General features: G+C 45.9%; 1 protein-coding gene across 1 annotated transcript in view; it reads left to right on the plus strand.

The window, feature by feature from the left end:
- Positions 1 to 14,514, plus strand: part of MYO1H (myosin IH) — a 40,147-nt gene that overhangs the window by 15,029 nt on the left and 10,604 nt on the right. The window contains exons 12-19 of the mRNA XM_066255051.1: positions 140 to 220; positions 3,126 to 3,217; positions 5,959 to 6,053; positions 7,098 to 7,144; positions 8,353 to 8,433; positions 9,740 to 9,845; positions 10,571 to 10,688; positions 13,660 to 13,773. Coding sequence (XP_066111148.1) covers positions 140 to 220; positions 3,126 to 3,217; positions 5,959 to 6,053; positions 7,098 to 7,144; positions 8,353 to 8,433; positions 9,740 to 9,845; positions 10,571 to 10,688; positions 13,660 to 13,773 — 734 coding nt within the window. The remainder of the gene's footprint in view (positions 1 to 139; positions 221 to 3,125; positions 3,218 to 5,958; positions 6,054 to 7,097; positions 7,145 to 8,352; positions 8,434 to 9,739; positions 9,846 to 10,570; positions 10,689 to 13,659; positions 13,774 to 14,514) is intronic.

Genomic DNA, 14,514 nt, shown 5'->3' on the forward strand with positions numbered 1-14,514 from the left:
TCAGAGAGGATTATTTTTATAATGTGGGAGATAAAAATCAGATTTGGGGAAAAAATGTTGGAAAGTTCATTTTAAAAGAAATATATGTTATGCTCATCTACATTTTTCTTGGCGAATTCTTTCCTCTTTGTCATTTTAGTGGGAGCCGATTCACTATTTCAACAACAAGATCATCTGTGATTTGGTTGAAGAAAGACACAAAGGAATCATTTCTATTCTGGTGAGAAGGTTAACGTTGACCTAGAGCTCATCGTTCATACAGTGTTTACGACGCATGGGAGAAGCTTCCCCAGGATTAGAAAGGGTTGAAAGTGGAACCCACTATCAGTGTTTTTCAACTGTAGGAAGATTATAGAATCTGTGATCATTGGGTCTGCAATCTTCCTATGACATCAGGATAGTTAACTCTTTCGTGGACCCACGGTTGCAAACCACTGCACTAGATGATTGAAAAGTACAAGTTGAATGGTTGTTGCTGAATTCTTGCTTGGAGCTTCTGGCCGGGCTCTTCCCTCTCATTTCTTTCTTTCTTTCTTTCTTTCTTTCTTTCTTTCTTTCTTTCTTTCTTTCTTTCTTTCTTTCTTTTTTTTTTTTTGTATTTTTCTGAAGTTGGAAACAGGGAGGCAGTCAGACACTCTCGCATGTGCCCGACTGGGATCCACCTGGCATGCCCACCAGGGGGCGATGCTCTGCTCATCTGGGGCGTCGCTCTGCTGCAACCAGAGCCATTCTAGCACCTGAGGCAGAGGCCATAGAGCCACCCCCAGCGCCTGGGCCAACTTTGCTCCAATGGAGCCCTGGCTGCGGGAGGGGAAGAGAGAGACAGAGAGGAAGGAGGGGGGAGGGGTGGAGAAGCAGATGGGCGCTTCTCCTGTGTGCCCTGGCCAGGAATTGAACCCGGGACTCCTGCACGCCAGGCCGACGCTCTACCACTGAGCCAACTGGCCAGGGCCTCTTCCCTCTCATTTCAATTTAGAGACCTAACCGATGGGCCTTGGGGAGAGAGAGGAAGGACCTTTGCAATGAAAGTGCGTCTCTGTCACCCACAGACATAGAAGGTTGAGCTGGTAAAGGGACCTCGTGCGGACAGGTGCTCACTGGCAGTTGGGGAAGGACTGATTTCATGCTTAGCTCCGAGCAGGAAGCCAAAGGGAGACATTATAAAAAACATTCCTGGAGTTTGAGTGGAGGCTCTATGGGATGGGCCAGTGACCTTGTGGACTATTCTGACTTCTGAAAACATCAGTGTCCTCAAAGCCACAATTGTTTCAATTTTCAAATATCCTTTTTGCAAATGAATTCTAAAGGCCAGTGAGAAATGGTTTCCTTGCCTCGCTTTTTGTTCAGAATCATGTACACCACTCTTTCCCACCCTCTTAATGAAATAACTGGTCCCCCCCACCTACCACCCCACCTAACCAGTGTGGTAAAACACAGCAGGGACATTAATGAGTGGTGACTCTAGTTGCCAGGAACATGGGCCCCAGTTGGATTCAAATATCGGCCCCTCTGTTTACTAGCTGGGTAAGCTTTAGGCAGGCATCTTAACCTCTGTGAGCTCCAATTTTATCATCCTAAAATGGGTACCATGATAATAGCACTGACCTCAGAGAAGAGCGGTAAGGGCAAACTTAGTGAAATAAGCTAAGTAGAGGGCTCAGAGCTGTGTCTGTTCCATGGTAAGCTTTTGGACTTCTTTCATTCAACAAATACTCACTGAAAGCTTACTTGGTGTCGGGAGTGTACCCTGAGCTTTGGGACACAGCAGTGGACAGACAGATTGAAACCCCTGTACTCAGGGGGACTTTAAATTCCAGCATGAAGGGGCCGACAGCAAATAGGTTAATGGGAAAAATATGTAGATTGCACAATGGAAAAAAAAGATAAGATTGGATGTGCAGGGGAGGGGGCTCAAATTTAGATCAGATGGTCTAAGGACTCATTGAAAAGGTGACACTTGAGCAAAGAACTGAAGGAGGTGAGGGCACCAGCCACGTGGACCTCTGGGGAAGCTCGTTCCAGGAAACCCGGACTGACAGAGCTACTATATGCACAGTGTTCATATAAATTGCTAGACTAGTGTTGTAAGCTATTTGAGTAAAAAGTGCGTATTTCCATTTGGTTTTCCATAGCTGAAATCAGAAAGCATATAAGCATATAAATGTCTCACCAACCTTAACCAGGTTTTTGTTGCTGTTACTGTTTTAATAAGAGCTAGAGGATTGATTCATCCTTTTTTTTTTTTTTTTTTTTTTTTTTTTGTATTTTTCTGAAGCTGGAAACGGGGAGGCAGTCAGACAGACTCCCGCATGCGCCCGACCGGGATCCACCCGACATACCCACCAGGGGGCGATGCTCTGCCCATCTGGGGCGTCGCTCTGCCACAATCAGAGCCATTCTAGTGCCTGAGGCAGAGGCCACAGAGCCATCCTCAGCGCCCTGGCAAACTTTGCTCCAGTGGAGCCTTGGCTGTGGGAGGGGAAGAGAGAGACAGAGAGGAAGGAGAGGGTGAGGGGTGGAGAAGCAGATGGGCGCTTCTCCTGTGTGCCCTGGCCGGGAATCGAACCCGGGACTCCTGCACGCCAGGCCGATGCTCTACCACTAAGCCAACTGGCCAGGGCCCATCCTTAATTTTTTTTAAAGGTGGTTAATTCAATGTTATCACTGTCGAGGTCCCAAAATAGGAACTGGAAAGGCATAGCTTGAGAAATATGAAAGGTTAGGCTCACGTGGTTTTATAGCTTGCTCTCTATGAATGCTCTGCTCCAAGTTAAAGGGGGTATGTTCTTGGCCAGCAATGTGGAGTTAAGAAAAAATGAGGTTGAGTGTTGAAGTGAGCTGTGCACGGAAGCCGTGAAGTGCGCTTGGGAAGACTTTGGAAATAAGCAGCAGGTGGGTGGCAGAGTTGATTTGTCATGGAATTTCCAGTTCCATGGTGCCCTTATCCAATCGGAGAAGCTGAGCATAAGTGATGGGTTAGCCGTGCCCCTGAAATGTTCACCTGAACTTGTGGGAGACTACAGTATTTTAGTCCAGTACATTCGGCCCCTGCTGGTGAAAGCATTTAAACTTGTAATTGACGGAGTGTGGTGCTACAGTCGAGGCTTCTCTTGTATTTTTTGAAGGATGAAGAATGTATTCGTCCTGGTCCTGCTACCGACTTGAGTTTCCTGGAGAAGTTGGAAGAGAAAGTGGGGAGGCACGCGCACTTCCAAACGTATGTATCTCATCTGACAAGCGGTGACCTGGAGGAAGACCATTGTATACCCCAGGGATCCCCAAACTTTTTACACAGGGGGCCAGTTCACTATCCCTCAGACCGTTGGAGGGCCAGACTATAAAAAAAACTATGAACAAATCCCTATGCACACTGCACATATCTTATTTTAAAGTAAAAAAACAAAACGGGAACAAATACAATATTTAAAATAAAGAACAAGTAAATTTAAATCAACAAACTGACCAGTATTTCAATGGGAACTATGCTCCTCTCACTGACCACCAATGAAAGAGGTGCCCCTTCCAGAAGTGCAGCAAGGGCCGGATAATGGCCTCAGGGGGCCGCATGTGGCCCGCGGGCCGTAGTTTAGGGACCCCTGGTATACCCATTTCCTTGGTTGGGGACAGTGCTCCCCAAGAGGATAGCTACTGCTTCATAATAGAAATAAAGTTATGATGCATCAAGTCACATACAGCATGTCATCGAATAACATTTTGTTGTAAGATTGATGAGAGGCTATAGGAACTTGACTCTTGTTTATACCAATTAGCCTACAGTATTATTATATGTTGTTTTGCCACCATTCCAAGAACCAATTGACTATGTTAAGTGAGGACCTACTGACTATGCACACCTTTGGTTAGTAAACTTCAAACTCGAATTCCAAGTCAAATTTTAAAAGGATTTTTGTATCTTGCTTGATTCCTGAGCATTTTTCATTTGGGACATGTCCATATGAAATAGTCTTTTAAAAAAAATATTCAGATATAGCCTTACCAGGTAGTGGCACAGTGCATACAGTGTCGGACTGGGATGCGGAGGACCCAGGTTCAAGACCCCGAGGTCGCCAGCTTGAGCATGGGCTCATCGGGTTTGAGCAGGGCTCACCAGCTTGAGCGCAAGGATACTGGCTCAAGCAAGGGGTCACTCAGTCTGCTGTAGCCCCCCCCCCAGCCCATTAAGGCACATATGAGAAATCAATCAATGGACAACTAAGGAACTGCAATGAAGAATTGATGTTTCTCATCTCTCTCCCTTCCTGTCTGTCTGTCCCTATCTGTCCCTCTCTCTGACTCTTTCTGTCTTTGCCACACACACAAAAAAATTCAGATATAAAGTACATGCAGCAATGTGTAGATCTGATGTGTACAACCTGATGAAAAATTTTTTTGTATTTTTTTTGAAGTGAGAAGGGGGAGGCAGAGACAGACTTTCTCATGTGCCCGACTGGTATCCACCTGGTATGCCCACCAGGGGGTGATGCTCTCTGGGCTGGGCTGCTGCTCCGTTGCAACCAGAGCCATTCTAGTGCCTGAGGTGGAGGCCATGGAGCCATCCTCAGCACCCGGACCAACTTTGCTCCAGCCTTGGCGGCAGGAGAGGAAGAGAGAGACAGAGAGAAAGGAGAGGGGGAAGGGTGGAGAAGTAGGTGGGTGCTTCTCCTGTGTGCCCTGGCAGGGAATTGAACCTGGGACTTTCACACACCGGGCCAATGCTCTACTGCTGAGCCAACCAGCTAGGGCCCAACCTGATGAATTTTTATGTCTGCATATAACCACATCACCACCACACACATCCAAGGATAGAGCATTTCCAGTATCCCGGAACATCAACTAGAAATTTAACCTGGTCTTTGAGATGAGGAGAGAATTTAAGAACATATGCTCTAGTGTCATAAAGGCCTTGTTTGAATCCCAGCTCAGCCACTTATTAGACACTTGACCTTGGGCAAGCAACACTCCTATGTCTGTGCTTCTTGTTCTACAAGATGGGGATGTTAATATGCCCACCATGTAGAATTGTAAATGACTACACAAGTCACCTAGTGCCATTTCTGGCCACAGTGAGGATTCAATAAATGGTAGTGGCTTATTAAACCTGTTGTAGAATATGGAAGGGATATGTACTAGGATTGGATATGTAAATGAATCTAGAGTGGAAGAGTAGCCTGACCAGGTGGTGGTGCAGTGAGTGGGTAAAGTGTCAACCTGGGACGCTGAGGTTGCCAGTTCAAAACCCTGGGCTTGCCTGGTCAAGGCACATATGGGAGTTGATGCTTTCTGCTCCTCCCCCCTTCTCTCTCTCTGTCTTTGTTCCCTCTCTCTAAAATGAATAAATAAATAAAAATTATGAATTGCCAGAATCTGAAAAATCCTATTTCATGAGTATTTTAGTCTCTCAACATCATAAAAATATAAGGTAGTAAAACTGTTTTTTAGTTGTCACCTAGAGAAACGGAAGTTGCTTTATAATAAAAATAAATGAGTTTCTATGGTTCATGTATGTTTTTAAACTCCTCAGTGCTGCCTGACCTGTGGTGGTGCAGTGGGATAAAGTATCGACCTGGAATACTGAGGTTGCCAGTTTGAAACCCTGGGCTTGCCTGGTCAAGGCACATACAGGAATTGATGCTTCCTGATCCTCCCCCTTCTCTCTCTCTCATTCTCTCTCCTCTCTGAAAAAAAAAAAAAATGGAATAAATAAAGTCTTTAAACTCCTCAGTGCTTATGAGAAGGGAAGGTCTAATTTTAGACCTTAATCTGTGGCCGTGGTAAAATAGGCAGCAGGGCCTCCTGGGAGCTGCCATACGCGGTCAGCTTGCATTGCTGGCCTTCGGTTGACTGTCGGGTACTAAATGCCTGCCAAAGGCTTCGCTCTCTTTGCTTTATATGTTGGTGCCTTTTGTTGCCGTAGAGTTAGAAAGGTTCAGCTCGTATCTGTTTCCCGTCTTGCTGTAGCCGGAAGCTGGCGGGTCCAAAGGGCCGAAAGAGGATTGGTTGGATGGAGTTCCGACTCTTCCACTATGCGGGAGCAGTCACGTACTGCACCAAGGGTGAGTGCCCATGGGCACAGGTCACAGCCACGCAGGTGCCTCTGTGTTCACTGAAGAAGGGCTGCCCATTCATCTCACAGGTTCCCTAGCCCCACAAACCCTTTGCGTAGCTTCCATGGAGCAATGTCTATTCAGATCCTTTGCCCATTTTTAAAATTGCCATTTTAAAATTCTTTACATATTCTGGATACAAGTCCCTTACCAGTATAGGAGCTACACATCTTTCCCCTAATCTGTGGTTTGTCCTTTTACGTTTCAGATGTTTTCCTTTGAAGCACAGATTTTTTTTTAACTTTTATTAAGTCTATCTTATCTTTTTCTACTTAAGATGATGTTTTCAAGATCCATCCATATTGTTATTCCCTTTTATTGCCAAGTAATATTCTATCCATGGGTTCACTGCATTTGTTTATCCGTTTATCAGTTGATGAGCATTTGGGTTGTTCAAAATTGCTGGCTATTATGAACAATGGTGCTATATTTTTCTCGGGCACCACAAGCCCTGGCGCTTGAGTTTGAGCTTCCTCAGGTGTGGGGCTGATTTTCTCATCCCTCTGCATGGCCTCCCCAGGTGGCCCTTGACAGTCCGTGCCCCCTCCATTGTGTCAATGTCATTCATTGTTTGTGGTGTTCTTTGCTACCAGCCAAGGGTGGTCACATATATGAACTTAGTATAAAGGCTGCACATTCCTGTGGTCACCTACCAGAATTTAGTGTAGCATGAGGACCTGGTTCCCCAGATATCTCCCCCAGGGACATCTGGCAGTGTCTAGAGAGATATATGATTGTCACAACTGGAGAAGGTGCACCTGACATCTAGCGGGGAGAGGACAGGGACACAGCTCAATGTCCTACAATGCACAGGCTGGTCTCCACAACACAAAATCATCCAGCCTCCAAGGTCATAATGCCCAGGCTGAGAACTCGCATCTAATTGAAAGAGATTATTTTTAGGACTTCCCTTTGCAATCAGTTGGGATGGAATTGCATTTTTAGGCAAAGCCATTGATTCATTTTTTTTCCTTTTTACTCAATGCTTTGTAGGATTCTTGGAAAAAAACAATGATATCCTGTACAGACATCTGAAAGAGGTAAGTCAGCCTGAAATGTAACTGTGTGTTTGTGATGGTATGGGATTCTGCTTGTGAGACTGAATTTGAGTACATCTGCTCTTCTGGATTTTCCTCTGGGCGTTGTGTTAGGACTCCAGCATGTCATGGAGAATAGGCCACATATGAATGTACAACATCTTTTCTATCCATTCATCCATCCATCCAAGGACACCTAAGTTATTTTCATATCTTGGCTACCATGAATAATGCTGCAACAAATATAAGGGAACATATATCTTTACAGATAACTTTTTAAGTTTTTTTAGATACCCAGAAGAGGGATTGCGGGGTCATATGGTAGCTGTATTCTTAACTTTTTGAGGAATCTCCAGACTGTTTTCCATAGTGGCTGCACCAGTTTACATTCCCACCAGCCCTGTGTGAGGGTTCCCTTTTCTCCACATCCTCTCTAATACTTGTTATTTCTTGTCTTGTTGATAATAGCCATTTTAACAGGTATAAGGTGGTGTCATTGTGGTTTTGATTTGCATTTCCCATATGGTTAGTGATGTTGAGCATATTTTCATATGACTGTTGGCCATCTACATGCCTTTGGATATCATTCTTTTTTGTGTATGTGTGTGATAGAGACAGAAAGGGACAGATAGGGAAAGACAGGCAGGAAGGGAGAGAGATGAGAAGCATCAATTCTTCATTGTGGCACCTTAGTTCATTGCTTTCTCATATGAGCCTTGTCTGGGGCTACAGCAGACCGAGTGACCCTTCTTGCTCAAGCCAGTGCCCATGGGGTCATGTCTATGATCCCACGCTTAAGCCAGCGACCCTGCACTCAAGCCAGAGGAGCCCACGCTCAAGCCGGAGGCCTCGGGGTTTTGAACCTGGCTCCTCTGCATCCTAGCCTGATGCTCTATCCACTGCACCACTGCCTGGTCAGGCTGGAGATCATTCTTAAAGACCCAATCTATTCAGGAGAAGCTGGGCTGGACTGGGGACAATTATGGCTTCACCCTGTCAGAGGAAAAACAGTCGGATATCCTCACCAAATAGAACAGTGGATATAGTATTTGACCGTTTCCTTCCACTCCTATGTTTCTTCCCGTCCTCTTCTTCAAGTGCTCCCGAAGCACATGGCCCTGGTCCACCATGCACACTCACATGAGCTTTCCTGAAGGCCCCATAGTGACTTCTGAAGCAGCATGCACGGCGCTCGTTTCTCTCTGTGACAGGTGCTGTGCAAGTCCAGAAACAGCATCCTAAAGGAATGCTTCCGGATGGCCGAGTTGGAAAACCGGAGGAGGTCGCCAACGGTGAGTGGGGAAAATGCCCATGCAAATGGAAAAGACAGCAAACATTACCCGGAGAGTGCAGTGAGCTCCAGCTACCTACCTTGTTTAAGTCCTTCCCTTTTCCTGGGAGTATCACTCTCCAGTGGGTTCTGTCAAATATATTTTCCCAAGGTTGGCAACCAGTGTGTTCATTTGTAGACATTCATTGAGCACCTGCTATGTCAGGCCCTGGGCTGGGCACAGGGGATTTAACAAGAAGAAAACAGGTCCCTCAGCTCACAGGGCTTATGGTCTAGTCAAGGAGGGCATAGGAAAATGCCATCTGACAAAGAACTTAAGTAATATGAGTGTCATAAGGGAAGCTTGGTAACAAGGGAACAGGGGAGTGTGGTGGGGGTGATGGGCTCTCTAGTGATGCTGGTTCCTAACAGGTACTATGTACTTGCTGAGTGAAGCATTCTGGGTAGATGCTTGTCTAACCTCTGCTGAACCATCCTGAGCTTGGGTTTCTCACGCCAGGACATCCAAATTCTTCTCTTAATGGACAAAATATAATAGGACAATCTGTCAAGAATGTGGGACTTAAAGGCCAGGACATCCAAGACCTTTTCTTTTTAAAAATTTTTTGAGTGATTAATTTTAGAGAGAGGGGAAGCGGGGTGGGGGGGGGGAGAGAGAGAGAGAGAGAGATCAATTTGTTCCGCTTATTTATGCATTCATTGGTTTCCTGTATGTGCCTTGACTGGGGATTGAACCAGCAGCCTTGGCATATCAGAATGATGCTGTAACCAACTGAGCTGCCTGGCCAGGGCATCTAAAGCAGTGGTAGTCAACCTGGTCCCTACCGCCCACTAGTGGGCGTTCCAGCTTTCATGGTGGGCGGTAGCGGGGCAACCAAAGTATAAATAAAAAAGATAGATTTAACTATAGTAAGTTGTTTTATAAAGATTTATTCTGCCAAACTTAGCGAAAATCCGACATAAAGTACTTGGTAAGTAATTATTATTATATGCTTTAACTTGCTATAACTCTGCTTTATAAATTTTATAAAGTAAAGTTACTTCCCTACTTTATAAATCACCATTACTGTGGAACCGGTGGGCGGTTAGCAAATTTTACTACTAACAGAGATACAAAAGTGGGTGGTAGGTATAAAAAGGTTGACTACCCCTGCTCTAAAGCCTTCTCTTAATGGGTGAAAATGCAACAGGTAGAACAATGTATCAAGAGTTTGGGTCTAAAGGGCCGGATTCTCATGCCCTAACCAGTCTTCTTGGTATTAATTGGGAGTAGCGATGTCAACTTAGTTCATTCTCTCTCCCTGAAGGTGGGGACACAGTTTAAAAACAGCCTGAGCAGCCTTCTGGAAATTCTCATCTCCAAGGAACCTTCGTACATCCGCTGCATCAAGCCCAATGAGAGGAAGGAACCCAGTGAGTTGTGAATTGTTCTGAATGCGGAGTTCAGAGAAATGAGGCTGGGAGGAAAACCAAGATGGCGGTGGGTGAAAATCCTAAAAACCCGACACAGGCTTGTCTTTGTCCTCTAGACAGGAATTGTTTTCATTTTCATAATAGGACGTAAATAAGGGGGGGGGGGTCCTGAGTGAGCAGTGCTCAGATTTTGGCTCATTTTAGGAGCAACACAGCTGAGCCAGGCGGGCATCAGAATGGAGGGGAAGCAATGCTGCTTCTCTCCAAACTGTGAACAGTTTTACAAAAAACAATCTATTTTCTAAACTCATGCCATGGTTTATAACAAAGTCATAGTCAAAGGCTTACAGAGGGGCCAGGCGGGAAGTGTAAACGAGTGAAGCAGACTGGGCATAAGGCAATAGAGAGTGGAGGGGACTGTGGCAAACTGGAGAGGGCACACCCTGTCTAAAGGGGCAGCACTACTTCCTTCCTGCTGTTGTTGTCATGTGGGACCCTAGGCCCAGAATGGCCAGATCTCATGGGTTTTCAAGAGAAACCGGAGATCTAGATTTTTTTGTAAAATCCCCCCCATCCCATGAAATAAAACACAATTAGGGCCTAAGAAAGCACATCGGGGACCCAGCTCACAGACGATCAGCTTGCAGGCCCTCCTCTGGTCTCTCTTGGCTGAAATGGAGCCATGGGGTCCTTTTACTGCCACCCTCCCTTCTGTGTTTCCGAAGGCAAGTTTGACGACTTCCTCATAAGGCATCAGGTCAAGTACCTGGGGCTGATGGAACACCTGCGGGTGAGACGGGCCGGCTTTGCGTACCGGCGGAAATATGAGCATTTCCTGCAAAGGTAAAGTTTGTTTTGTTGATCTGAAGCCATAAAGTCAGACATCTAGAGCAGTCCCCCATTACCCATGTAGGATATGTTCCGAGACCCCCAGTTGGATGCTACTGTCTCTGTAGATTTCCCTAAGTTGGATATTTTATACAAATGGAGTCATTAAATAGGGGGACTTCTGTGACTGGCATTTTTCACTCAGCATGATGTTTTCAGGGTTCTTCCATGTCATGTTATGGATCATACATAATTTGTTCCATTTTATGGCCAAACGGTATTTCATTGTGTGGTCAGACCACAGTTGAATCATCCATTCATCTGTTGATGCACATTGGGGTTGTTTCCAGTCTCTGGCTGTTATGACTAATGCTGCTAAGACCACTCATATGCCGTTTCTGTGTGGATATGTTTTTATTTCTTCAGGCATATATCTAGGAATAAATCACTGGGTCAGATGATAACTCAATGTTTAATTGAGGAACTGTCAGACTATTTTCCAGGTTTTGTTTGTAAGGTTTTACTTATTAATTTTAGGCAGAAAGAGAAAGTGGGGAGGGGAGGAGTGGGGAGCATCACTTCTTAGTAGTAGTAGTAGTAGTTTCTCAGATGTGCCCTGACTGGGTAAGCCTGGGGTTTCGAACCAGCGACCTCAGTGTTCCAGGTCTGTGCTTTATCCATTGCACTGGTTTTTTTTTTGTTTTTTTTTTAATGTAATCCCTTTGCAAAATCTGAAAAATGGGCACATACTGTTTTTGCTCATCAGCTACTTACTCATTCACCCTCATTCATTTTTTCTTTTTTGCTGAAGATGGCAGGATGTAGCGGCCACTGCCCCTGCAAACACACTTGACATTCCCATCTTCCTGCACTTTTAAACTTTATGCATCTTTTTTTCTATTTTGATGCTTTCTGAGGCTCGTTTACTCTCTCCATAAATAGCAGTGAGCACCAGCTGTGTCCCAGCGCCATCCTGGGTGCTGGGTCTGTGGAGAACAGGACAGACCCCATGCCTGCAGCATGGTGATTACTTTCTAGTGAGAGGGACGGGCAATAATAACAAGGAGAGACAGGCGATCGGTTTGGGGTACATTCTTAGAAGGAAAATGAATCTGGGAAGAGTAGCAGGTGGCCTCTTTAGGTAAGGTGGTCCGGAAGGGTCTCTCCGAGTGAGGGAGGGAGCCCTGCGAATATCTGGGGACAGCAATCCATACAGGAGAGCCTGGGGGTGGGAATGGGCCGCCTCCAGGACCAGCTGGAAGGCCAGCGTGGTGCGGGTCAGTGGCCCTGGGGAGAAAGGCAGGAGTGGGTCACAGGGCCAGGTTGGAGATGCCCGTTGCATGCACCCCGCCCGGCACCGCTTCCGACGGTCAGGAAGCTGCACTGTCGCAGGCTGAAAGGGACAGCAGTTACTACTTCCTCCAGCCTACAGACATTTAAGGCATCTTCTCGTTGCCTCTGTGTCTGTAGCCCATGTTTGGACAGATTTGACGGCGTGTGCCAGTGATGGGTGTGGGCCAGAAGGGCGAGTGCAGGGCGTGTGGCTGCACTGCGCTTCCTGGGGTTGGCATGCACCTGTGCGTGTGGGCGGGCGGATGGAGGGAGTCAGGGAAGAACACGTGACACTTCATGCCGGTCTTAGTTCCGGCTGCTGTAACCAAGTGGCTTATGAACAACAGAAACTCATTTCTCACGGTTCTGGAGGCTGGGACTCTGAATGGTGCCAGCACAGTCAGGTTCTGCTTGGAGCTCTTTTCCGGGTTGTACACGGTCATCTCCTTCCTGGCTGTGTCCTCGCATGGCAGAAGGCGCTGGGGAGCTCTCTGGGGTCTCTGTTCTACGGGAGCTGATCCCACACATGAGGGCTCCACCCTCACAACCTAATCACTGCCCAGAGGCCCCACCTCCAAATGGCCTCCCATGGGGGTTAGGCTTCAAGTATGAATGGCGGGAGAACACAAGGATTCAGTTCATTGCAATGCCCTTAATAGATTTGTTCCAGGGAAATAAAGGCTCTTAACAGATTAAAATTTGGTTTTAAAATACTATAGACCATATAATGACATTAAGGTAAAGAAGCTTACTAGGAATGCCATAGCTAATATTTTTTTTGAAGTCTTGAATTGTGCCAGGCACCGTCAGTGAATTATTGCAGTCTCACTGGTGACCCCACAAGGAAGGTCCTGTTACTGTTCTCATGCACACATAGAGAGGACTGATTTGTCCAGCTCACCAGCCGACTCAAATCCCAGCAGTGCGACTCCAATCTGTCAGCTTTGCTTGTTGGCTTCCTGCTTTGGTCCACAGGCTCTTTGAATTCTGGATTCTCTTCTTTATTTCATTATATTACCAACATCATGGCTATCTTCCTAGTGACTGCCCGTTAGAGTTGCATTTTATTCTGAAATCAGGTTCTTAAATCAACATTGCAGCCCAAGTTACCCTTGGGGGAAAAATCCCCGGTCCCTTACCAGGCACGGCACCTTTACTTCCGTGCTGGACCACATCCGTTTTTCTTTTCATTCGTCTGCTGATGGACATCTATGTGTTTTTACCTTTTGTCTATTATGAATAATGACACTACAGACATTGCTATATAAGCTTTGCACAGATGTATGTATTTGTGTCTCTTGACACGAAAAGTAGGTTTACAGTTGTTTGTATGGAAAATAATACAATAATTTAAAAAATAGAAGAATAAACTCATGTACTCACAACTGTAAACATACTTTTGCCTCATCCTGTATATCTAGGAGTGGAATTGAGCTTCTTTGAGGTATCTGCTGATGTCATTGTTCTATGAAGACAGGCCAAACCTCCCACCCAATTGAAATAGCTCCTCTCTTTCTTCTTTTGCCAAGCATATTATTGTTGAATTCAAGAAGGTAATACGTCTACAGTACGCTGAGCAGCAGGCACAGCGACCCCTAGTGGGGGGATAGAGTAGGGCCCCGTGGCTTTCTGGGTATGCCTTTCCTCTCCCTAGGTACAAGTCCTTGTGCCCAGACACCTGGCCGCACTGGCGCGGGCCTCCAGCAGAGGGCGTAGAGCGGCTGATCAAGTATATTGGCTACAAACCCGAAGAGTACAAGTTAGGGAGGTAAGTGGCTGGGAAGTCCCTGCCAGAGTCTTTCCGGCATTGATCTGTATCCACCTAGAGCCCAGAGATTACTTTTTTCGGGAAGTTGTGTAGATTTACAAGCAGAGCATTCCATCCATTCAATTTAAGTGCAGCTCTTTAAAGAAAAAAACTCTCTGGTGGGTCTTCACTCTCAGCACTTGACTCACTCAAAACAATACGCCACAGCACTTCTGACACCAGCTGGGAGTTCCACAGTTTAACTCAATTCTGACACTACCTGGAGACAGTGTCAGATCCCACGGGTGAACAGCCCAGTCCTGTAAGACAGTTTCTTCCTCACAGCAGACTTGGGAGTCTCGGTTGTTACCTTGCTTCTGACTAGCCGGCTATAAATTGGAGTTTCCCATGAGTCCCTCCGTGGTTTTGAATAGTTTTCTAGTTTACTAGTTGATGGAATTGTCTTTTAAAATTAGACCCATATTTTTTTATCATCTTTTTTTTTTTTTTTTTTTTTTTTTAAGCTCAGGGAAGTAACTGTAAGTTAGGATGGTGTATTAGTTTCCTATCATTGCCTAAAATATTGGCACAAACTAGCTGGCTTAAACCAAAAGAAGTTTATTCTCTCAGTTCTAGAAGCTGGAACTGAGGTGTTGGCAGGCCATGCTCCCTCTGAAGGCTTTATGGGAGGATCCCTTGCTTGTTCCAGCTTCCAAGGCCTCCTGACATTCCTTGGCTTGTGGCCACATCCCTCTAGTCTTT

Source organism: Saccopteryx bilineata, chromosome 2 (genome assembly GCF_036850765.1).
Source record: "Saccopteryx bilineata isolate mSacBil1 chromosome 2, mSacBil1_pri_phased_curated, whole genome shotgun sequence".
Lineage (NCBI taxonomy): Eukaryota > Metazoa > Chordata > Mammalia > Chiroptera > Emballonuridae > Saccopteryx > Saccopteryx bilineata.